At 40.9% G+C, this 26,405-nt stretch overlaps 1 protein-coding gene across 1 annotated transcript in view; it reads right to left on the bottom strand.

Annotated features, from left to right (window-relative positions):
* The window catches only part of LOC100743225 (colorectal mutant cancer protein), a 60,781-nt gene that overhangs the window by 29,236 nt on the left and 5,140 nt on the right, over positions 1-26,405 (bottom strand). The window contains exons 2-3 of the mRNA XM_012387132.3: positions 12,096-12,325; positions 11,126-11,262 (exon numbers count right to left, since the gene is read on the bottom strand). Of these exons, the coding sequence (XP_012242555.1) occupies positions 11,126-11,262; positions 12,096-12,325 (367 nt within the window). The remainder of the gene's footprint in view (positions 1-11,125; positions 11,263-12,095; positions 12,326-26,405) is intronic.

Below are 26,405 nucleotides of genomic sequence, written 5' to 3'. Positions count from 1 at the left end.
CGCCGAGCCTCGCCGATCTTACGGCTCGTTGCACCGAAAGCTCCGATTCTGGTGGTCTCGCTTGCTCCAATTGTCGCGTTACACAGCCCGATACTTCACGCCGCGGTTATTGCAGCCGATAAAAAGTAAGTAGCCTGTACTCGCCACCCCCTTGTCGAGTACAATCGAAGCAGAGCGCACGAGAAGAGCCGGATATCGCCCGCCACGATCTGTTCCATCCCCTTCCGATCTGTCTATAAGTGTGACAGGGTGCTTTGTTCAAGGCCGAGGGACGAAGCTTTCTTGCTGTGTCTTATCTCGTGGTGCATGGTTTACCAGCTACATCGATCGAGCATAATCGATGAAACGGTCGTGCAGATATAGGGAGGTGGGAAGGAAATGGAAGGCTAGAGTTTCCTTGAACCAAATACTAAGAAGTATCAGGTCGTACAACAAGTTCGTGACGGGATGTTTGTAGACTCTCCTTTATGTGTTTCAGCAACGCAGAGGATAAACGACTAAAACGATGAATTTTATACGGTCGAGTCTACGTCATAAATACGACGACTACAAAGAAACGCTGCTTTTATCAGGCTCTATATTTCATTTTCATAGTAGTAAATTTTCGTAGTTGCATGAAATCACTAACGAATGCTAAACACAACGGTGTCAAATACTTTTCGTGACCACTGTAGATCGAATATGTTCATAGTTTTATGGGAAACGTAGATGTGGAAAAACGTAATAATCGGTATAGTCGAGTTTCATGCGAAGCGATGATGAAACTCGAAAATGTGGAAGCATAATACACAGAAATTATTCATAAGGGCTTTCTACGAGTGTTCGAACACGTTCGTGAGCAACTGTATTGTTTAAATTACTCGACCCAGAGGGGACGAACGAGGGATAAATGACTAAAACGTCTAATCTTATGCAGTCGAGTTCAGTCGTGAATAAATTGACGATGTTTATCCGTTTATGGGGAACGTAAAGGTAGAAAAATATAATAACAACGATGGTCGAGCCTCGTTACGCCGCTAATGAAATTCCAAAATGTTTCGCGTAATACAAACGGAATATTCATAAAAGGTTTGCACGAGTGTTCGAATATCTTTGTACTGTGTGTTTGAGGCAAGTCGCCGCGTGGGTTATTACGTCCCACGTAAGAGCGTGCCTTTCCATTCGTCTTATCGGCATTCCGGGTGGCGAAGTCAATTCCCGGCGTATCGAAACGGACGCGATCCATCGTCAACATGAGCAGCAGTTTTAATTGCACGAAACATCGTAACACCATCGGTGGATCGCGTATTCGAAACGCTTTATAATGCGAGTGCCGCGTGATTTATACGCTTTATGGAGCTTTACGATTCATGGGCGGGACAATTTACGACTGTTCGAAGACCTTTACGGACCTTCTTATCGATAGCGAAACCGCGATCGTTTATTGTGCGGCACTCCGCGCCATTGACGCTGGATTATTTATTGCCAGGAAGTGTGAAAATCACCGGCGTGTCTGTCGACTAATGACTCTGCCCGATTAATAGAAACAGGGACGGGATCGGGTCGAAACGATTCCATTAAGAGTGATCCTCTGGTTGCGAACGATCGCCGTTTAAAGGCAAACGATGTGGAACTTGTATCTGACATGATTACGAAGGAACGCGACGTGATATTGCAGCGATTACGGAAGACAGGTAAGATCACGAGAATTTCGCTGGACTCTCTAATTGCGAGATCCACGTGATAAACGATCCCTGCAATTTCAAACTGTGATACAGTAGACGACAAACGGAAGTGTAAATATAGAATACGCGACAAAAGAAAGTTTATAAAATAAGGAATATAAAAACGTTAGAATGTCACAAAATGGATTTATATTTGATAAGAGCAACGAAGAAATATGATATATAGGATGCATAAGATGACTGTTACCAATACGGTATATAATATTAGTATGGTACGAAAGATATTAAAATTCATAGTGCAACAATTTTTAAACTTCCATTTGTCCATCGCTGTGGAGATACAGAAAGTGGTAGAAAAATACCAGAATTTCACAAAACAGAATCATACGTGACAAGAGTGGCGAATAAATGTAGCATGTAGGCTGCGAACTTTTGCATTTATCAGATTCCAAAATGCAAAAATACATACATAGTGAAAAAAAGATATATATATACTATCTGAAGTACAATATCGTTTACGATATTTAACAGATAAAACACTTTTCTGGTCAGGTTCCATCTTATAAGTAATATATATTCACAGAAATATGAATTTGCATAAATATTCACAGTCTAGCAATATATGTATATTCCAGAATAGATGACTGTCAGCAACATGATGGAAGAAATTTGTACAAAAACTGTCAGTGTCATGTGTCAGAATGTACACGAACAAATAACTTAGCAATTTTAAACTTTCCTCTATCCGCTATCGCATGACCATTTTGAAATCGACTTTCTTAGTATTTATCAAAAACTAATATTAACTTTCCCACCAGTAATCCAAAATTTCCCAAACTTTTCTCCATTCTGTAAATATCTTGTCGTGAGTATTTGTGCACGATAACTGTCCTTTAATGACGTACGCCACACCTGTTTGCCAGTTCGTAATATTTGTCCACCTGTCGGGCCTGCTAAACAATCCGAGTAACGGTTCATCGTTCCATTAGGAAATGGATCGTCCTTGCTCGTTGGGAAAATTCGGATTTTAGTCGTGAAGTTTCAGCAGACCGATAAAATAGAATGGGAACGAGCAAGAACGAACATCGATTCAGATTTCTAGAACAGAAAACTTCGCAAAGATATGCAAATTGCGGGCGGAGGTTCGCGAGATTGCGGAAATTCTCGGCGGGGAATGGTTCGAATTAAGGAAAAAAGGGGCTAGCTGTCTGGGTTAGGATAGGTATAGTATTAGTGCAATTAGGATAGACCGGGTGTGGCTTCTTAATTAACTTCGCTAATTTCTCAATTAACGCTGTCCTCCGCCAGTTGCAGGTAGACAGAAAAGAAACGTTTACTTTCCGTTTGATCCAAGCTGCTCGTGGGAATAACAGATTCAAATTCCATTTTCTGTGGCTCGATATCGATAGGCGTCTAAGGAAATACGCCTCGACAATTTCGCAAAATCGAATCTTTGTTTCGTAATTTTCTGAAAATTGTACCGCTGTACGATAAATTGGATTTAATCGGAGATTAGTAAGATCGTGTCATGAGTTATTTTAATGCAAAACTATAACGATATTTATAACGTTAGAGTACGCTAAATTCTAAATGAAACTCCATAGTAATGAAATAAATAAACAGAGCGTTCCAAGAGGAAACCGAATAACTTTACCAGTATGTTTGGTAAGTCATTCTGAAGAAAAAACTCATATACACTATGGATCTTGTTTGATTCGTTTCCGAGGTAATTGTTGTTTACCTTGCTCAAGCGTGGCACAAGATACAAGGCACGTGGAAACAGCAGAATGTTTACAACACTTACATCTGTCCGTCGTCCGACTCTTGGTTTCAAGCTGTCAATTTCAGTTCAGTGATTCAATTTCTATTCACGATACCATATAAATTTTCTACCGTAGAATACGTCGATATGGCATTACAAGCAATACAAACAGAATGCAAGTGACAGTATCAGAAATGAAACTACAAGAACGAGCTGGCAACGATCCTGAAAACTTCGAATAAAATAGATTCGTGTTTACGGGAGGAAGGTCGTCGTATTGAACACACCTCCTGTAGCCTGTACGAGTAAAAGAAAGATAAGAAATATATGAAAAATCAAAAAATGATTACTCTACGCCAATTATGACAATGTAGAATCTATCTTGTTGAAATAAATAAAAGAAAAACAGGCGAACCAAAACCCACAGTGTATATGACATTTTTCATTCAGAATGACCTGTTTCTTTTGGAAATCAACAAGTCGGATTCTGTATAATGTTACTTCGCAACATTGATTCAAGTAATATTTACAAATAATAATCGTAAGTTTAATTCTAGTAAAATATTGTATTATATTCGCGCGCTTCTTTCTGACGATGTTATCTAAATCATTCACACTGTTGGGCGTCAATTTATTTAGTTTAAAAACAATGTAACGAAACGTGGGTTACAGATCAGTATACCAGTCGACGTAAATCAAAAGATCACTGCGTCAAATTCCTCTGTCCGTTCGCTGAAACCAAGGAACGTCCTTGGGAAAAGTGAATTTACGAGGTAAACCGGCACAGTATAGGTGCAGAGGCGCGCCTATAAAAGCGGAACGCCAGTAAACAACAGAGTATACGACGCGTTAATAAAGAAATAAGATTCCCGTTAATTGCGAGGACTGCCGGGGTAGTTTCGCGCGTGCGTCGATATATCGTCGTCTGCGTGGCAAGATGCCTTCCAGCGTTTATTGCGTCGCGATGCCTTCCCGAAGAATTCGTCTCGAGCCTTTAACACACACTGGCTGGCTTGCTGGGATGAAATTCTCGAGACAGAAGACAGGCCGGAAGTAAATATCCGGGGAAGGAAACCGGCCTGGGCGATGGAAAGTAACGATCTTTCTGTCTTTCCTGGAACAGCCTAAGCAAGAAAGAACTGGAGAACACCTACAGCTCGGCTACGTGTGCTCCACCCACGAACCAAACAGGAAAGCTCGTACACGACATTGGGTATCTCTAGCTCGATGAAATCAGACGGATTTTTATTGGCGATCGCATGCTGCCTGCCGTGATGGCGACCTATAGCGGCAGAGGAGGGAAACGGGTTGCCCTTCTGCAACCTGACTGAGCCATTTGACCGATCGATACCGTTTAGGTCGTGTAAATATTGCAAATTGATTTGCGCGTAACGTGGAAGATCGCGTGCGGATGAATTGGAGAAATTGCTGGGTTCACGTGCAGTTTTGCGTATTCGAACAGCGAGTGCAGTCGAAGTTCGTTTGTTGGAACGAAATTTTAATTAATGTTCGATTAACTGAAATTTAATGGTTGAATTCATTCATGTGAATGTGAGCTCCTATTATGCGAACGAAAAATAGTAGGTAGCAGGGAAATTTGCAGGGATCCAATTATGCAGATAAAGCGCTTGTCTCCTGATAAGTTCAGGTAAATGGGGTTTCATTGGATTTTCTGATAAATGTGACTGTACCACGAACATATTTGCCAACAGTACGCAAAGAGGTTACGAGCAGACGGCCAACTGTTTACGAATATCAATAAAGCTGCGCCTTTATGTTACATTATATTTTGTACGAATATTTAATTGTTGAAACGAATCTGATTGTCAGTCGAGCTTGAAATGTCTGAGCTTGCCTCGGTCTGTTTAGGATCTACGTTGATTAGTCGTTGAAAACGTTCATTTCCGCAACAACGTCGTTCTAAGCGTCACGACTATCTCTCAAACTGTTCAGGATCCTTATATCTTTATATTTCCATCTCGCTGTCACTTTAGCGAACAGAATATACTTAACATTGTCAAGAATTATTTGAAATAAAAGATCATGTACACCAATAAGCTTAAAATACTTTCTAAGTTTATTTTTAAGTCAGAAAAAAGCAATTGCGTGGAAAGTGACGCAGGGAGAATACAACAAGGTTAAGGGTGAATATCGCCACTGTTTTAGAACTTAGAACTCAGAAGAGTGGTTTAACACAGAAAATGCAAAGTAGCACTTCGAAATTCATGGAAATTTCTGAGAAATCGGTGGACGGATCGAAGGAATTTCAATGGGAAGTTTGGCCATGAGAACAAAACAATTGCTCGTGGTAAGAGGCATGAACGACACCGAGGTTCCTCCCTATGGAAAGACAACAGAAGACACCACTCCTCGGGAGAGTTATCGATCAATGACCCCAATAGCGTTTCATGAAAGTTATCAGCTTTGCCGAGACGATACCCGTACGATATAAGATTACACGTTTGATAAGCTATTGTTTCTGGTCAAATCCTTGTCCTGTTCTATGTATCGTGGACCAGCGATAACGGATACAAAGCATACCATAATCGTGCTGCTTAATTCAATCTGTCGTATCTGTAATAAGCCATGTTCGGCTTATCTGGAATCATACGGGGCCGCATAGTTCACGTACTGTAACTGCACCGGCGGCCATACTAAACGAGAACACGAAAAATGTTGCAAAGTTCCTTCCTCGAGATCCAGCTACCGTACAGTAATTTTATACAGCCTGCTTAATAAGGACGCGTACGGAAGATTTTCTTATCTAGACGAAGGCACGATGAAAAAATTCTGAGAAAAAATCAGCGTGGTAAACTTCTTTTACGATGTATTAAAAGAAAATTTTACGTGACTGTCTGGTCTTTCCAGCGGGACGATGTTTTTAAGCGCGAGTATTACATGTGTAGAAAACATTTCGAAGCTACATTCTCGTGTAGAGGAAAGGAACGCAGGTACATGGTAACATCGATTGCGATTCTAGCAATGCAATCTTTTTCCCAATGACAGAAAGTTCAGAAAATCTAATCTTTTAGCTGGAGAAATAGAACGTGTAATATAACGTACATAATACAAACGGACTGCAATAAATAATTTTTATCTTTACCACGGAGAAGGTAGAATAGAGGATAAAACGAAATACCCTAAATTTCTGTAATCCGACATAAATTACTGCACTCATCTATAATCCAACGCGATATCATTCGAGCGTTAACTGCTAAACGGAGCATTCAGCAACAGCGAAGCCCAATCTATATGTTCCGAACGCCTGAATTTTAAGCTGAAATTTCGTACTTTAAATTCACTTCTCTCCGCAACGCATCAAGTTTCACGTTGCTCAGCCACGCAGTGTCACTCGGAAATACAAGTTGAAAATCATAGAAGCGACGAACAAAGAGTTGCAAGTTCTTTTGAAAGAGGAATCGGTAAAACGTAGCAGAAGTAGGTCAGTCCGGATGGTTCCCATAAGTCAAGGAAAATTCCTGAATAATTAAGCGGAAGGTTCCCGACACGCGCTGCCAAGCGCGACAAAGTGTCCTCGAAGATAAGATTTTGCGGAGTTCTTGAGATCGATTCCGCACGGTGGCTTTCTACTGGTGCGAACTTTGGTGTACGCCGCGGGTAGAATACGTCAGAAGGAAAAGAGCAGCCGGAGATTCAGTCGGGAGTTAAAGCTTGACGGAGACTGCGGACTTCCATGTCGTTTGTTAGCGCCAAGACGGCAAAGTGCATTTCGTAGTTTACCGCAAGTTTCGCTGTGGGCGAGGTTTGTCTGTCTGGCAAACCGAGTCTCTGGAATATCGCTAGGTGAATGAAGCCCGTGACGAACATTCGCTGCTACGCAGAGCAGAATCCAAAAAGAGAGAAGTCTAGAAATCATTACATCGTGTCTCTTTGCTTTTAGCATTTTGATATCTCAAGTAATTCTAACGATATCCCATTAAGGGTAGCCGGTAACGTTATATCACTGATTTACGTAAAATCGATACGCGTCCCATAATGTGCTATCGGCAGGTTCAGGATAAACGTTGGCGAACTCCGGTTGAACGACCTCCTGGCAAATATATCTTCAGCACGCGTTGCAGATTCTTTGGATAGTTCCCGCTACCATGCGTACCCGCGTCTTATAAGCAGTCTACACATGCTATAACGCGTTCCACGATGCAGATTTCAACGTGTAAAGCATCAGTGCCGAATCTTCGGTTTCTTCGGATCGAACGTCATATTATCGTCGTAAGACCGTGGATGTTTATCCATTTATGAACAATTTTAGGGAAAAATGTACAAAATACAAATTACAAATATGTATATATAAAATATATCAAATATAGTATAATAAATTGTACAAATATACAGATACATATAATACCCAAAGTAAAATAAATCGTCTAATAGATTTAGTGAAACTTCCAGTTTCATCATCATAAAAGGCTCGCTGTATTTACTGAGCAAATATACACACACTTAGCAAGTTATTGACACGATCCATGATCGACGTCGGTCGACGAAGTAAAATTTATTCACCAGTTGAAACGACGCGTATGAAATTCTCTGCAACGCAAACTCCTCGCTATGGTTCCCATATCTCGATTCAAATAACTCGAATTAGTATGTTCGCGGCGAAATCGCCCGAAGGACGAGTACGCGAATTAATTTCCGCCAGGACTGCGATCGCGTTGTTACGCGTTTCCACGCGAATCGTACGATCTCCGTCGGATAGGGGACGGAATTAACGACAGCATTACGTTTATCCGACAACGTTGACACCTGCGCGACCAGTGTTCTATTTCCATGGAAATTCTGGCTCGGTAACAGGCTAACGACTAACGAAATCATCACCTATAAGCGAGCCACGCGCGCGAACAGTCGTTGAAAATTCGAGTTCCTTGCGTCAAAAGAAGACAGACTTTTACGACCGGGACGAACTTCACTCTTATTCGCGTAATCATGCAAATTCCTGGCAAGAGAAGATAATGTTCAGCCGCAGAAATAATCCAAACTAGCCGTACGAACGTCTACCTTCGATGACCAGACCGTACTTCCGGGGACCTTGTAGGAACAGTGATCCTGCGGGTGTTTCAAACCATTTGCCGGCCACCTGTTCAAGATTTGCTTATCTCCTAATTAAATTGTTCTTACCATCGAAGAAGGTTAATTAGCTCTTGCTGTTCTGGAGACGAGATATCGCGGGATTAATCGTACGAATACTTTTGTCCTTCGCTGTGAATGACATTCAAAAGCTATTTAAGTTGCTGGCATGATCGTGAGATATCAAAGACAAACGAAGTTATTGTAGAATTAATTATACGAATACTTTTTATATTTCACTGCGAATAGAATTAAAAAAGTATCCGATCTCAATGTCAATGTCTCTTGTCGTGATTACGAAATATCAAAACGACGAATACGATACAACAAAGTGTTGTAGAAAGCCAAAATTTCTGAAAGCGGCCTGGTTGGACTTGGCTTCGAGGTAATTTGAAAGCGCGGACGGTCGTTAGAACCACATCTCGCGGCCGCTCGCTGGCTGACTGCATTTTAACCTTATTCCATTGGCTCGCCCAGTCGAAAGAGATCCCTTTCTTCGCCCGGCAAAGTACGCACTTCAGGTTGCTTTGCCTCGGGTCTCGCGGTCTCACCTCCGCAAGCGCAGCTGGCTAAACGTTTGCTCTTGCTTTCTCGCGTTTTCGGTGTGGTAATGTACTATGTAATAACGGTTATTTATAGGCAGTAAATGCCGTATGCCATTCTCCGCACTTTCCTTCTCCCCCGTTCATCGCTTCCTTCCTACGACCGCGACGATCCACGATAATTCTTCACCGCTTTGGAATTCGACCGATTTTTATTCGCCTTTTATCCTACGACGCGATCCTCTACCCTCTTTGCCGGAATTCTTTTCGAGCCTAGTTTCCAAGTAACATGCGCGAGATCAGAAAAATCCATAATTCAGATACGAACATTTTAAATATTAGATCGTTTTAATCGATTCTAATTTATTTATTATTTGTTTAATTCTTGACTCTCGGCTTTGAGTGGTTTCCAGTTTCCGCTTTACCACCGTACATCATCTGTACGTTATAAACCAATACTATTTCCCTTCTGCACTTTTACTACGTTTACACCATGGCACTTATTTTCAATCAGCCGTAATTAAAGTTAAGAAGAAGTAGCAACTTGGGGTTAAAAGTCTCTTTCGTTTTATAAGGAAATAGTAGATGCACAACATTTTTTGTTTTATATTGTTTTATTCAATTACATATGATCCATTTTGCAATAATAGAACGATATAAAATAATATAAAACGAAAAATGTAGTGCATCTATTATTTTCTTATAGAACGAAAGAAACTTTTGGGACAACCTAATATCATAGGTCCATAATATTTCACGTAATTCTATGTATTTTACCAGCCATTAATTAGCCCCGTTATGTACAAGATATCTAAGAATCGTCACTTTTAGAATTAACAAATCCAACATTCGTTTATTTATTTACGTATGAGTAAAAAACAATGATAAGGCCAGAATCACGTGATATTAAACGAACGACTGCGCTATAGCGTCCAAGTTATCGATTCTCTGGAAACTGGAACAATTTTAACGAGTCGAGATATTCGCCAAACTTATCCCAGAGGGATAAGGGGACAGGCGACAGGATCGTGCAATCTGTCGTTATATAATGACGGATCACGTTCGAGTGGCATTTGAAACGTCGTTAATTGCACCTGGTGAGGAAATTCCCGTGGTTCGTGGGATCGAGGTAAAGACGCACCAACGTGGCCGGTTAAGAACAAGAGGATCCATAGACTGGCGAGGGAAGAAACTGAAAGCAGCAGCGTTTTTCTGGCGAGAAAACTTATTTGCCGGTCTACGAGGGGTAATTCGCACTTGGCAATTTCGCGCTACGGCTCTATAAAGCTGCAGTTCCTTTGAAATCTTTCCTTTCCTTTCGCACGTTTCACTCTCTACGGCTGAGTAATGGCGATGGAGAGAACCAGACATTTCAGACAACATCGACATTAGGCTATGGTTACAGTGGATTTTCGAACGAAATAGAAATAATGCTCCGACGAATACATCACAGTAATCAAATATTGCACGCTGTATTTTTTTGCAAGCGCACGCAGGGTATTATTTTCATATAAAATCTATCTAATCAAGAGCTATTTCTTTATCAGTTCTCATCTTTACGTTTTTCCAACAATTATTCTCGTAACATTTCTGACAATCGATAGGTACATCAATGAAAAATAGAGAAATTTATTGCTCGATATATACAATTGCTCGCGAAAGTATTCGAGTGCTTATAGAAGCGTTTAACGCGCGTAAGGAACCTGTATAAAACTGTGTATCGTGTACCAAGGTAAAATTCTCTATCGTTTTCATCTTCGTAATTAATTCAAGAAAATCGATTACCGTTTAACAACTGGCAAACAGCAAATAGGAATTACTTTTCACTATATTACGGTGTTTGCCGTAATTGAATAGAAATTCGTTACAAAATACCTAAGTACACTGCGAGAACACTGAAATATTCGGTCCATTATATTTTTCTAGTTTGGTTACTCTTTTGTAATTGTACTTTAAACGTAGATTAAGCCGTAGCGCCGATAAGTGAATTTTGAACTCGATAAAATAATTTCAAACGTTCGCATTTGGTAAGACAAAGTAGATAAGAGCGTGTTTTAATCGTACGAGCTCACCTTGTTTGCCAAGTCTAGCATGTTTCCAGTCCCCCCTGCGGCAGCTTCCACTAGTTTCTGAAGAGTATGGGGTTCCGGCGAGAGATCGCGTGCTCCGCTATCGAATTCCCAGCGTTCATGCCGTCCAGATACGGTACCTGAACATAAGTGAAATAGCGTATCATCTGTGCTGAACTGCGTTCAACGTCGTAAAATCAAAATCACGGCTGAAAATAGGAAATTTAGTGGACCAAAATCGGATGTCTGTTAGAAGAACGTGGATCGAACCGGCTGTCCAAATTGATTCAGATTTATGTTTATCCGAGATTGACGAGGCGAATGATGCTGACAGGTTTTGAAACATTATACATATATAGGGTGTCTTAAAAATTCTGATATAACCGGCCGAGCGATGTTCCAGAAAGAAAGAAAATGAGTCTGAGAACTCGTTAGTTACGCGCGTACTAATATTGGAAGTTTCGAATAATGAAACTTCTGTTTCTGTGGATGCCTGCACTTTAAACATGGAAAATGTTAAGATTTGCTTCGTGATTAATAAAGTGATTCTCAAGAAGTACTAATTTTATCCTTATTCATAAAACCGTCCAAATTAAATACAGAAGAAAGGACGTTTAATTGCCAAACTCAGCTATTTCGAAATCGAAGCTTTAAATGAAAAAATGTTCTTATTCTTCGACTTATTTTTGCACGCAGGATTACCACCTGGCCGGTTGTACTACGATTCTTGAGACATTCCGTATCATGCAATATTGCACGTAAAACGAGATATAAATTCACATCAAAAAATTGCAGAATCCACGAAAATAACAAAAGAATCCATCGTCGCCCGATTAACGCTAAACGCATAAAACGATATAACTGTAATTTTCTTTCTTTTATCTTTGAAATATCAACAACGAATATCTTTCGAATTTACTCTCTGCGAAAATGCCTGCCACTTACGAAAAGAAGGAAAAAGGAAAGAGCTTACCGAGACTGTTGTCGCTGCTAGTCGGTAAGTATTCCGGCGTGTGCGTATGATGAGGACTAGTTCTGTGCTTGCCAGACCTGAGAGCCTCGATCTCCGGTCGAAGAGCCAAGCGACACCTGAGGAACTCTTGATAGGAAATGCGACCGTGCTCGTCCGCCCCCAATTCTCTCATTAACTCCTCCACCGAATTCTCCAGATTCAGTTCTCTGCATACCGTCAGCAGATCCTGACTGCAATTTCAAACAGAAAAGAATAGCCTTCGTTCGAGCTGTTCCAGACAATCGCAGAATTACATAATCGTCGCGTTTGCCAACCTTTCACGATTCCACGCAGTTTAAATATAAAATACATTCTACTTCATAAATCACTTGCTAATTTGTAACTGATTTTCTGACATTTGCCAATTTCAAAGAAAGAGTTAAATTCTTGGTCGTGGACGCATTGTCTCATCGAAGTTTTCAAGTATCGGTGGTTTAACGCTAACCTTACCAGGCCTGGTCAAACGATCGCTTTCAAAATTTCATCTAAAATCGTGCATTCATTGTTATTTCTTCTGTTCGTCTAACTCTATGAAAATTCTTATAATTAACAAAAATCGGGAAACTGATTAATCGGATATCATCCGGAATCAAGTCCTGCTAAGGTCAGTGTTAACAAACGGGAGTGATTTAAAGAGGATGTGTTCAAGGTCTAACGTTTTTCGAATGGCAGAGCTTCGAGGAAAGACAAATTCAACTTTAAGAGATCAATTATTCAATTACAAAAATAAATGATTATTTGTGTTATAGGTATAGTGAGAGGGCTAGAAGTATAACGAGTATACGTAGGTTGACTGTGGTAGGTCAGATAGCAAGTTAAGATACGATTTATCATTTATCATTATTATTTCAAGCTGCAGGTACAACGACGTAGAGATAAAGTTCGATCTGAAAAGGTTGGGCTTGTTCGAATTTCGATTATGGGGGCGATTTTTTAAAGATTTTCACAGCGGAGTATAAAGAGAAGGAACAAAATTGTAGTATTATTTCAAACGAAGGATTCGTATTGTAGTATCGTTACTATATCGATATTAAAATATTATTTCAAATTACAGAGACTCGAATTACCAAGGTTCGTCTGTAATAGTATGATTACCAGATATCAGAGATATCAACTTCATTCTATAATTACAATATTCATTGATGCCTGCTCTAAGTATACCAAGCGTCCAAAGACTTATGGACGACAGCATAAATCAGAGTAACTGTAAAAAATTCAAACGTCCCTGCGGCAATTCAAATTCCCTTCGATGGTCCCTTCTACTCGAGCAGTTTGTCATCCGCGGTTCTCATTAACGTCAAACCATTGACCCGACGGGGACGTGGTCTGAAGTCACCTGTTTTTCCAGGCGATCACACGTCTGGCGAAACGCGGCCACATAACTACGTTCCTACGGCCATGAATAATTTATTCCCTGAATAATTCATAGATCGAAGATGGTACTCTGCCGTAGTACTCGCTGGACGTTCGCGAGATTAAAGAAGCGTCGCGGCCGACGACGCAGAAACAACGGAGAAGGCAGCAGGCTCGCGCCGCTAAGCTACTTAATTAAAATCGCCACGCTCATAAACCGTATTCAACGTCGCGTTCGCGGTGTCCGGATGTCTCTGCAATGGCGGGTTCCTCTTAATTTTCCTCGACAGCAGGATGGAGTATCATCGGTGAGGCTCGATTAAAACGTCACCGCGCTCGGCGAACGCTGGGGAATCACGCGGAAGACGGACATACAGGGGCGATCGATAACGGGGAATTAAAGATTCATCGGCTACACGGAGCAGACACGGACATTCGGAGAAAATCGTTAAAACCGACTCTCTGTCTCCTTTCTCCGTGAATGCTGACGTCTTTTGTTGCGATGCGAGGGAAAAGGCGTGGTCCGGATGCGATTTAACACTAGAGTTACTAACGCCCGAAGTATAAAACTTGCCTCAGAGGAATTAAAGTGCTGGGAATAGGACGAAGCTTAGAACGCAATAAGAAATAAAAGCTTTCGTTCGTATATTTGAAAAAGACGAAGAATCATGAAAATCTATAAAATTTCTATGAAAATACGATTTGTTCGGTTCATCGGCACGCTGGTAGTTCTGGTATTAACGTGGAAGTGTTACACACAGATGAAAACCGAATTATTGGTCGTGGCGAATAAGCGAATTATTAATGCGATTTCCTCGTACCTATAGATTTAAATGTGGGAAAATTACAATGAAAGTCGCTGGAAATATGCAATTTAAACTATTTAATCAACTACACCCTCTGTTCCATTTAGATAATTTTATAATTTCTACGTTATTTTGGGAGCAACTGTAAATAAAAAAGTTGTTGATATAATAATAATAATAATAATATAATAATAATAAAATTAATTACTCGTTCGACAAAATACGCGGAATTACGCGGAATGTTACGGTTTTCACGTTAATAAATGAAAATTCTTTAGCGAAAAAGATACCTTTACTTCGTTGTTCGTCCCTCGCTGCCTAATGTAATAAATGTAATAAATTCGAACAGCAATATGGATATCACAATGCAAATGTACTAGTTCTCGACAGATCTTCGATATCAGTTTACCCGAAAATAGGATTTCATATGATAGAATGTCACTCTTCATATTCAGCTTATTTTGCATGTAGATTCATCCCCTTTCATGTTCTAGTAATAATTCCAAAACCTTTTATATTCTGTCGGTTTGAAGCACAGCATGAGATAACTTGGCCGTTAAAGTATCCACCGAGATATGACTTTCCCCAATAATATCTTGTAAATTATTTCTCTCTTCCAGATCTACTTCAAAAATACCATAGTATTCACGATTCGCAGAAAGAAGGGAACTCGATGGGACGAACAAGGGGTGACGACGAAAACTTTCTCGCTGAAACTTTACCCTCGCCCTTCCACGAAACTTTTCGCTATTTTTTTCTTTTTTGGGACGTACGGCGGGTACGAGAAGCGCCGTGAAATAAGATACCGATCGAATAACGCGAGTTCATCTAATTCCACGTGCCTCTATGTTTGCCCAAGCACGTGTAAAACGCGAACACGTGGATCGTGGAAGGAATCGCATCGGTCTGCAAACTGCAGAAGCGTTATTATTTCCGTGACAGCCACACCTTGCGCTCCTATTCAGCACGTAGCGTATAGCACGCAATTTTAATCAACTTTCGTTCAATGGAAAGTCTTGCGGAAAAAGGAAGAAAAGAATCTGCAGGAGGTTTCACACTCGATCGTATTCATGGCAGAATGGACGTTGAGGCCAGAGACGAGCGAAATTGCAATCAAAAGGATGACGAAACAAAAAAGGGAAAGAGCGTCGACACGGAGATCCGGTCGTGATTAACGGGACGCAATCAATGCGTAAGCATTATGTAATTCACGTGAAGCCAGGCGAACGTTTGAGTGCCATTCAGTACCTTGCCGCCTCTTCAAACCATTGAACCGATTTCCTCGAGGTACCCGCGAGACGCTACTCAAGTCGGAGACACCGTGAAAAAGAAGCGAGAGAGCGCGTAGACGCAAGTAGCACACTCGAGATCTTCCGAGCCAACAAGCATCCGCGTGTACAGTAGTGTACACTGTATACATTGTACGATGTACAGTCAGAATGGAGACGGTTCAACACTCCTCGTTCTTACAACTTCGTAAAAACGGATTTGGGTTAACAGCGAAAACCTGTTACGTGTTCGGCTTGATAGCTTAACTGGCCGAACTCGAATACAATCGTAAAATCGTTCTAAGTGAAAGCAGTGGACTCTGGGATTTTACGTTTCTGAGACATCTATGATCTCTTTACGACCCACCTACTCGTACTAGTTTCTCCGAATATTTTAAGCATCGTCTCCAAGTGTTCGATCCACAGCTGGAAACTCTCGTTCGATTCTAGATCTTAATGGCTCGTCAGACATTCCATACTATCTGGGTTTGTCGCATCCTTAACTTTTGACCGTCGTCTACGACGTGATTTTGGAGAAAGGAATTTCGGACGGATCTGTGGCTAATTTCAGGAACAGTAGGCGTTGTTGTTTGTAATTGAAATTAGCCGAATGGCAAGCTGATAATCGACATGGTCAGTGTCTTTGGTATTCTTGTTTCGCAAGCGTCAGATGATCTCCAACCTTGCACGGACGGAGTTCAGCTTTTTATCGCGAAAGGGCAGCGATTGTCGATATTTGCGAGGCTATCTTCGCTGCAAGTTTAACGTATAAAATAACTGCAAGTAACGTCGATCGAAGCAGACGTCTCTGAATTCTCTGAAATACATGTAGATCATGAGATGCGTACGAGATACGCGTTCAGGACTGAAATAGGGCCACATACGCAATACGATCCATCCATCCATACAACCATGTATCCATCTATGCAATAAAGTAGTTGGATGTCGATCATTTGTTTCCTAGTTAAGAAATAGAGAAAGAGAGAGGCTGACGGACTAACACAAGAGACTGATAATGAGCGATACTGTATCTTTCGTATGAATGGAACGATTCGTCGCTATGTTTCGTCCGTTGCTTTCACACGCAATACACGTATCTTCGTATACCATTCTCATTTCTACGTATTGTAAAATTATGATTGAGATGCGTATTCATTCGTGGTAATTCGCGTTGAATGGATATGGTAAATCAAATGCTGCAAATAATATTTGTACTATTTACAGAGAAGCTATTTTATCCTCTCGAATGTACACAAAATGAGTTACTCTTACTTTTGATTCCAGACCGTTTAGTTCAAATAGACAAAAACGGCATTCTTCAAAAACTAGCCTAGATGGAAGTAAATACGTGGAAGTGTTCGTTGACATTAAATGAAAACGAGCATTCGTTATACGCCATGAGAAATAGTCAAACTATTTTCCTATCTTCTCTTATCCTTTCGTTTTTCAACATTATGATTATAAGAGAAAATTCCAAGGACCTGTTTAATATCTTGTTTGGATGCTATTTCCTCTTATACTCGCTTCTACGTACAATCTTATAAGTTTCAAGAAATTCAAGTATTTATAGCGCTATGATAGAATATATCTTTCTCTTTTAACATGAAAACCTTCTCACTTCTAACGCACGTATAATTTTCCGTAAAGTACGTTCGCAAATACATTTTTATACCGAGACGACAGTACGCAAGTTGCTATATTTACATTTACACAACTTTTACCCATTATCCTACTGTTTGCCTTTGCTAGGTAAAACAATTTATTCAGATTACTCGTACTACGCATATGTTTCTTCAACACGAGAACGAAATTTACACGTAATTCGAGTAATTCGTTCGGCAAAGTGAGATACGTACCACCTCGACATTTTCCTTTTGAGTTTCCTAAGGGACAGCCTCTCCAACGTTCTAGATTCCCAGGTTTTCAACGACTCCATCATCCCCGTGATCGGGCGTGGGCCGCGATCTCGACCGATGACACGCGCAATCGGACACGGTTTGAAGGTCTGGTCGAAGCGATGCAACGAGTGCCACTGCACGCGGGTCGTGCTGCATCGCGGTTCCACCGGCAAAGAGGAGGGAAAAAAAGAGCCGGAGAAAGAGAGACGCGATTGCTCGCGAGCGTGAAACGAACGCGACTTAATCCACCGCGATGCGTGTCACTCGATGTCCCGTGTGCGGTTTTACGGCTGACACGCGGCTTTATTTTAAACATACTCTGGCATACCTCGTTTCACCTGCCCGCCTGGCTCGTAGTCAACTGCTCGACGCTTCATTAGCAAAACTGTGGCTGGTGTCGATCGAGAGATCATGCAGATACGTATATCGTAACAAATAGCGATCATACGATGTTGTTAGTTTGTGAAGAGAGTCGTTCAGAAGTCGGAAGCTACGTACATCGATGACGAAGTGTGGTAGAAAAGTAGAGTTGATGGTTTTAACAGGGAATTTCGAGATTGATTTTTCTCTTCAGTCAAAGACCATAATAGCGTGATAACGCGGAGAATATTTCACCGAGATATGAGGAGAAAAATAGGTTAAGTATAATTTTTTAAACAGAATATGTTGTTACACTGTGTAACATACCACCTATTACGACGTAGAAGCGTGTTTTACTCGAATTAGGTCGAACATAATATTTGAAATACGATATGTTACAGCGGCTACAAAAGGTATTAATTATAGGATTTATAATGTAGCGTTAGTTGTTGATTAACAGCGAGATCCACGTATAAATAAATACTTTTAGGCGTATGAATAATTTTACACGACTACGAGAACCGATGCTATAAATATGAAATGTAAAAGCTGATGTAAAGAACGATCTCAGCGATATCGAATAAATTATAAAATGCTAGCAGTTTTCCTAAAAGTTACCTTGAGCCGTGTTATTCCACTAGTTCTAAAAGGGTCAAGGAAACAGATGAGATGGCCGTTAGAGAAGACAAAGAGTCAGGTTAGAAAAGCAAACAGTGTTCGATGCATGGCGGAGTGCAACGAACGAGGCTGCACAGTAGGAGCGTCTTGAGTCATTGACACCGCGTGCGTTTTCTCTCCGTGCATTGTCTTCAAAACTGGAAACGAATCTACCAAACAGCCCGCGTAATTTTCAGTTCGCACCATTGTGCATCCGACGCAGTGACTCTGGACGAAGAAAGTAGTCGTAACTCGTAATCAGGAAACGCGGTTATTGTGAAACAATCGGATGTACGGAGAGAGAGAGAGAGAGAGAGAGAGAGAGAAGCGCGGATTCACTCTTCATGCGCGATGTCGTTTTCGTTGCACAACAACCGGGCATCCAATATGGCAGATGAAAGTTACATGATTGATTTTTATTCTGATAAGGCTTATGTATATCAGGCTATAGCAACCACGAATAATACAGCGAGATTCTGAATCGAAGCATCGAGTATTCAAAACTGTATGCGAGTGCTACTTTTTCGATAATGTACAATACGTAGGTTAGACGTCGATGGTCAATTAGGTCTACCGAAAAATTCAGACTAACATCTAGATCAAAGTAAAATTCATCGTAAAAGATCATTGATGTCGATTCTTATATCGTGGTTGTAAGCGTGGTTACAATCCATTGCCAGCTTTTTCGTAATTTTATATCGTATCTATAAAATTGTTCGTTCTCTCGTTGCAACAAATTCATGCCGATACAAGGTTCATTGTCCTTTTTTAACAGACAAAAATGTAATAACATTGTATATAATGTATACAACGAGGAGCTAATCTCAACTAATCGTACATCGAGAAGATAAGACGATGATTAAATTTTCTTTGTTTAAAAAAGTAACGCAACTAGACTCTTATTACCCCGATAAACCAAAGATAAAGGAACAATATTTTATACATATGTAGCTGAATTTGAGAAAAAAAACTGTTATCAAAGCAGATCGTCAAATAGACGCGAACTGCGCACGACAGATAGCGTGTAGATATATCGTAAGCAGCGGATTAACATCAAACCGTATTATTTCGAGTCATCGATTTTTGTTTCTCGAGTCGGCTCACTCCGGAACTGGCTTGATAGGGAAAAAATTTCCGTAAGCAAAAGAGACGAGATAGTCGGTTCGGTTATGAAGCTCACCGGATGACCAAAAGAAAAACGAGTCTCTGGACAGGGTACACGGCGTGATTGGCCGAAAATCCAATTTCCAGCTTCGTCCCAGGGCACGTGTGATGTCGTTAAGAGCTCGTCGACCCTGTTACCGTCTCATCCCGTGACTGCCGAATCACTATTTTTATTTCGAAGGTTTAACAGCCATCAGGAGGCTGTTACACCGCAAGGTGGATAAGAAAGATGCTAAATTAAATCTTCCCACCTAGACTGGCTATATGGATTTCCTTATTTTATCAACCGGCAATGGTGCAACACGGAAAGAAGGAAAGAAAAAAAAAATGCAAGAAAAAGTGAGAAGAGTACGACGAGGGAAACAACCTGGAGGCTGCGAGTAAAAAGGGATTGAAGAGCGGCGAACGGGAGAATGTTTTGCCTTTGCAGAGCGTTTCCACGGGTGAAATGATTTCCATAATGCGGCGCACTCACGATGAACAACGAACGAACCCCATCTCACCAGGCAAAAGTGGACGTCTCGGAGCCGACGTTACACCGTTCGCCAACGCGACGAGCAACTCGTTACAAGCTCGTAGTTTCGCGTACACGCGGAGTCCCCTTTGTATCGGAAAGCTCTCCTCCGTCGGGTGAATGTCATCGTGGGCTGGGGCTTACAAAAGCAAGGCAGAATGCAGCTACCGGCCCAATAAGTGTCGTCTCATTGTTGAACCGCGCGAAACCGATGCCGAGCCCTTTCCAGAGAATCGTTCTGCCGTGAATGCGGGACTGCGAATGATCTCTTTTACCAGATGTTACGTGATTAAGCGTTTTGTAGTGTTTCTACGACATCCTAATTTTATAAATGTCGGATCAAGAGTGGGTTCAATTTAAATTGGAACTTGTAACAGGGTGATACATATAACGTAAAGTATTAGAATAAAGTTAAGTTATCTTCGGTTATTATCATTGCTGATATTTATGCAAATTCACGTTTCTACGAATATAATCAGAAAGATGTACTAGAATTGGGATATTTTATATAATAAGAGTACTCTGTATACTTTTTCACCTTCAAATTTCCCATAAATGCTGAAAACCCGCAGTTGATTATCCATCTCTGTGATAAAGATAACAATGTGAATATCACAGGGGAGAATCTTCGAGCAGAAGAAGGATGATAATTATGATCTCCAACAAAATCTTGGAAAGTAAATATTCTTTGATAAGGATCATCGTGAAAGAAGAAAGATCTTCGATAAAGATATAGGCAGAAAGAGAGTAAGAAGAAGAGAAGAAGAATTCTTTCCAGTTCAAAAGTTCACTTTCCCTCGATTTTACATATCTCTGTATAAAAACGAAGGACCGATCAGTCGGATGGCGAGAGCCACACGCTCATCCATATTCCAGATAGGAGTTTCAAGAACAGAGTTTATTCTCAACTATCGAACGTGCTTCCCTTGACCTCGCTGAGTCGAGGCCGTACTGGCAGGTCGAGGTTACACGCGCCCAGAGGGGAAGAGGCTAGAATGAGCCGCGGAAATGCCGAAAAACTGAGCAAATAACGAGGAAAGGGTTGCTGCCAGCTGATGAAAAGCGACACGGGTATTCCATGTTAAGCGCGTTCCGCTCTATTTCGTGCGTACACGGCCTTGAAGAGGGCACGCCGTGCATAAAAGGGCTCGCGTCTCCTTCAGGCAATCCCTTTTCAGTTGCTCCGCTGTTCCCGCTGGATACGCTGCAATAGGTCCACCATTAAAAACAAAAAAGGCCTAAGGCAGAAGAGGGAGAAGGTGAGCGAGAGGTGGCGTAGCTTCCGCCACGTGAAAGGGAGGAACGTGGAGAAACGAAACATTACCTAATGCCGTGTTTTCACTGCGAGAACATCGCGCGTTTCGCGCACCCCAACGCCAGCAGCCAGCGTACCCGTCCGTCTGTCCTTTGTCGCCCGTTATCCATTGCGTTATCTCCTTCCCTTTCCAGTCTATCTTTTTGTCCGCCCACCTTTCGAGGGGTTTCGATTTCCGTGTAATCAACGACGAATCGAGAGATAGACAGATAGAGAAACAGAGAAAGAGGGAGAGAGAGAGAGAGAGAGAGAGAGACGGAGTGGTTACGCGTTCGATGAAGAGCTTCAGACACGGGAGCCGGGGTTAATTGTAAGCTCGTCGGCCAATGTTGCGTACGTTCCTGATCGTTAACGGCGTGAAACGCTCCGCTTCGACTCTCGACTCTGCTGTAACGACTCGACGATCGTCGACACCCGTTCGATGGACTTTTAACTCGACGATGAATACTTTACCGCGAGCTCAAAAGAGTTCGCTTCGACGCCTACCGCCGTGCAGTGAAACTTCACTGGATCACACGGAGCTTCGATGGGTCCTCTTATCGATTCATTCTCGTCGCGAATAACTTTTCGAATTAAAAATCCAACACTTCGAACTCGAACCATACGACAAAGAAACCTTTAAACACGAATGCTTCGTCTAATCAACGACTGTGCCAATTTCCGCAAGGTTCGTTGGTCTCTCAGGCCAACATCGATCATCGTTAACAGTCTCTCCCGGATGAGAAACAGCGTGCGGACGGCCCGGCCAATTTTCGTTTCATTTTTTTCTCCGGTCGTTCGTCATGGAACAGGCAATCTTTTTCCGCGTGGAAAACTACAATACGTTTATCGTGAAGCCGCGAAGCTGTACACGAGACGCACGTGGCACTAGCTGGTACGCGAAGTGGTGCGCGAGGGAGAAATGTAAATAACGATAACTGGATGGCGTGGGCTTTCGGAATTTATCGCGAGAAAATCGAACCTGGTAACGAAATTACGAGAACCGACCATGAGACAGGGGAAAAATGGAGAATGAACCGAGAGTGCGACACGTAATTAAGCAAACGGGGAAAGGCTGGCCATGCGGGAATTCGATAATTATCAAATGGCCAATTAAAATACGGAATTTTCGAGCTTTTTGATGACCCACCCGGAGGGTAGCGTATAAAGAATTTTTAGTGAATGTCATGACCAATTTCAACCCTTTTATGAAATTTCTATGAAACGATAGAAAATATCCAGTTACATTTAATTTATGTTCCTTGATATATGGGGTGTTCTAGATCTTTGCGATATTTTTTGTCAATATATTTCATAAGTATAAATAAAAGAAAGATGTTATACAAACATAGCTGTGATTTTTTCGCAACACGCATTCCGAAGAAGAAGAAGAATAAAAATATATTCTTCTTCCAAAACAAGCGGATTGATGAAGTTGCTTGACATCTGTTTTTATACGAAATCCATTGTTATTTGTGTTTCCTCTGACAAAATCAATATTTGTTTGATATACCTTTTTTCGCAATAAAATACGAGTATACACGAGAGTTTAGTAATATGAAATCGGACGATATTGCAGATTGAAGTCAATAAATGTAAAAATATTAAAAAACATCGACTAATATTCGTTAACGCATAATATATACTTTATAACAGCCCGCTGCACAAATAAAAATGCTATTACGCAAATTGTTGATATTTTATTTCATAACTGCAATATCGAAAAACAAAATAACGTAGAATAATTGAAAAAAATATTACAATGAAATGTTACATATTATTCCCTTGATATTTTATATTGTTGTTATAATACTTTAATAAAGCTTCAATGTTTGTATAACATACGTTTCGCCCATGAAATATATTAACACGAAGCTTGGCTGATTAAGTCCGGTACATCCAATATAGCGAACAATTTGAATGAAAAATATTTCTGTATGAACAAATGTTTGTTAAAATTAATAATTCCGTGCCGTTAGCTGATCTACTTTTGGGGGATGGGCATCACTGGCCTTGGTATTGGTATCCAATGCATGGAATTCCTATGGAACGGATTTCTCGATGGATTTACATGGCAGGTTGCGTGCAGAGGTTCGGGCAGGTCAAGAATATCCCTACAGGTGAAGAACGGATGAATAGTCGAAGCCGACCGCAAGGATCCACACGCGCGTACTGCGTGGTTAATCGAGTGTCAAGGGTCGAGAGGATCTTTAAATTATAGTAACGAAAGGGCCAGTCATTTTTGTCCATTCGTCTTGGACGTTTACGAGCGTTGCACGATACGCTAGAAAGCGGAAGAAGATGCTTGTGGAAGAGAAATCTACTAGTGATTTCCAACTTCGTAAATCAACCACGAAGATACCATCTAGTGCTTAATTATCGCCTTGAAAGCGTCGAGCAAAGTTTTCCACTCGGAATAAAATTCCAATGGAACAGGGATAGCGTTCTTGTATTGTTGATTGATGTATGCAGTTTCATTGTATTTTCAAATATTCTAATACAAGAAGTGCACCAAGATGAACCTCCGTTTCTCATCGAATACTTAAATCGAATAAAGGGAGAATTCTAATCAAAATGCAAACATTATTCTTCTTGTTACAGTTTCAGTCATTTGAGACATCGTTAAAATAAATAAAATTTATTCCTTTTATACGTTTGTTCGAACAATGGAAATAAGAAATAATAAACAAATTATGAAAAATATGTTTCCACATTGAGAAACCAATTTTATCTTTAATATTAAGAAAGCGATACGCAAGAAACGAGTTTGGCATTCGATTCTGATACCTTTCCTCTATTCGTTTGTCAATATGCGATAGATAGAAAATGCAAAACAGGCTCAGGTTAGAGCTGCCTTCTTCGAGAGTGATATTTTCGAAAGGAGATGTGCAAACGTAGCCGAATTCACGAAGCAAGGCCAAAATAATCGAGACAGTGAAATGAAAGGAGGGTCTGAGACGAAGTGAGTCACTTGCCATAAAACACGATCACCCTTCGCGTAACCCTAGGGTACCGTAGATGCTTCGACAATATCCTAGGGCCTAGGGTAGCGTATACCAACCGCGACCCGTAAACATTTTATCCTGTATCGTTCGAAACTCTTTGAAGGGAGTGGCTTCCTTCGCTGTGCTTTACGAGAGTTCGAGGATGGAAAATTATCGAAAGTTTGCATCGCAGTAAACTCGAAAGCGATCGATAGATTCTATATACATTCTACGTACAGTGGCTCGCGAAAGTACAGAACTTTTCGAAATTTTGTTACAACTATAAAGTGATCGTAACAGTAAAATGTTTAAAACCGAATCCAGAAATGTACATAGAATTTACAAGACATTTATTGCAAACGTACGTTTAGCGAAAAATTAGTATAGAGCATGATTCCACCAGTCTTGAACACACGATTAGTGCTATAGATGATCTCGCTACGTATCGTAGTTTATTAATATAGCGAATAGTTGACTGTTGAAATACTTTGGTGGGCTTTACGAAACACTTCTAACAAATATCTTGCAACTTCTAGATACATTTTCGGATCCGTTTCAAACTCTATCGACACAATCGCGATAGTCGTGTTTCTACGATACCAACGAGATTTCAAAATATTTTGTACGACATATCCATAGAAAGTTTGCAAGAATGTTTGGATACCTTCGTAAACCACTCTATACGTACGCAGAAATTTCTGCAAGGAAGAAATGCACTGCTCGACTTCTGCGTGAACTACATGGATACACAGAGCAGTCTGATAAATATCCACTATCTTTCACTGATCGACAGTGTAAATTCCGAGCTACTTCGAGAAATTGGAATGTCTTGGATTGAGAAACGAACGTTGCAGAATTCGGAAACTTTGATGGAAACGCGGCTTTATAACTGAGCAACAGGGCAAAACTCGAGCGTTTGATGGCGAAGTACGTAATTGGTCCTTCGACAGTGAGAACGTCTAACACTGAAATCAATAAGATCTTGGTATTTGAACTTTCGCAAAAGCAACCGCGTTCAAACTGTGATAGACTGTGGTAAAGGCGAGCCATGATTACAGCAACGAAACCGAGCAATGCTCGAGTGATATGAAAAGCAAAAAGAAAAAGAAAAGAGACCAATTTCATCCAATGGATCTCGTCCGATTACTGCGTAAACGACGTCTGACGTGACTCGGTGATTATTCGATTTAAAATCCGTTGTAAACAATGGCTGCCATAAACCGGCTAGTCACGCGAGCAAATATCGCGATCCCCGTTACGTACCGCCTTTCATTACTTAATCGCTCGTTTGCCTCTCCATCTCGCAGACTTCGAGCAGACTTCGTTTTTCGATAACGAGATTCACCCCTCTTCATTCAGACGGTTCTCTTCTTCTAAGCCGATTTCGCCCCGGATCGTTTGATCTTGGCCTTGACTATGGCGTACTCGTGTACCAAACAAGGCACATTTACGCGAAACTGCTTTCCTACCAGACGTCCAAAGGAACTGCGTAAGGCGTAGAACGAAGGTAGGGTTAACCCTAGAAAGACGGAGGTTTCAAGCGTTATGTGAACGACGAAGGGAGAGCCGATTTCGGTAAAAAATATCCTTTAAAAGCAAGGTTAGTCTGTTTGACGAACAGACGTTAAACCTGCTTCGATTCGTGAACTTTTACGTTTCAATTTTCTTCTCATTTTAGCAAACAAAACAGATTTCTAACATTCGAAGAGAACGTAAAGGTAAAAGCAGGAAACGTGCATATCAATAACAGTTTTTTCGTATCTTGCTCAGAATCGATATATTTTTTAATATTAGGAAAATGATATCTGTCCAATCAAGGACTCGTAATAAAAACGATCCTTCCCTGTGTTTGCCTTTTTCCAGCAAAGCAAAGGATGCCTTCCTTTTAATCATTCCAGGATTCAAGTTCGACGTAAAAGGAAGAGAAGAGACGATCGCGAGCTACATAGGAGCGAAGCAGAAAAATAAAGATA

This window comes from Bombus impatiens, unplaced genomic scaffold (assembly GCF_000188095.3).
Source record: "Bombus impatiens unplaced genomic scaffold, BIMP_2.2 scf_0452, whole genome shotgun sequence".
NCBI lineage: Eukaryota > Metazoa > Arthropoda > Insecta > Hymenoptera > Apidae > Bombus > Bombus impatiens.
This window is presented reverse-complemented; position numbering and strand designations above follow the sequence as displayed.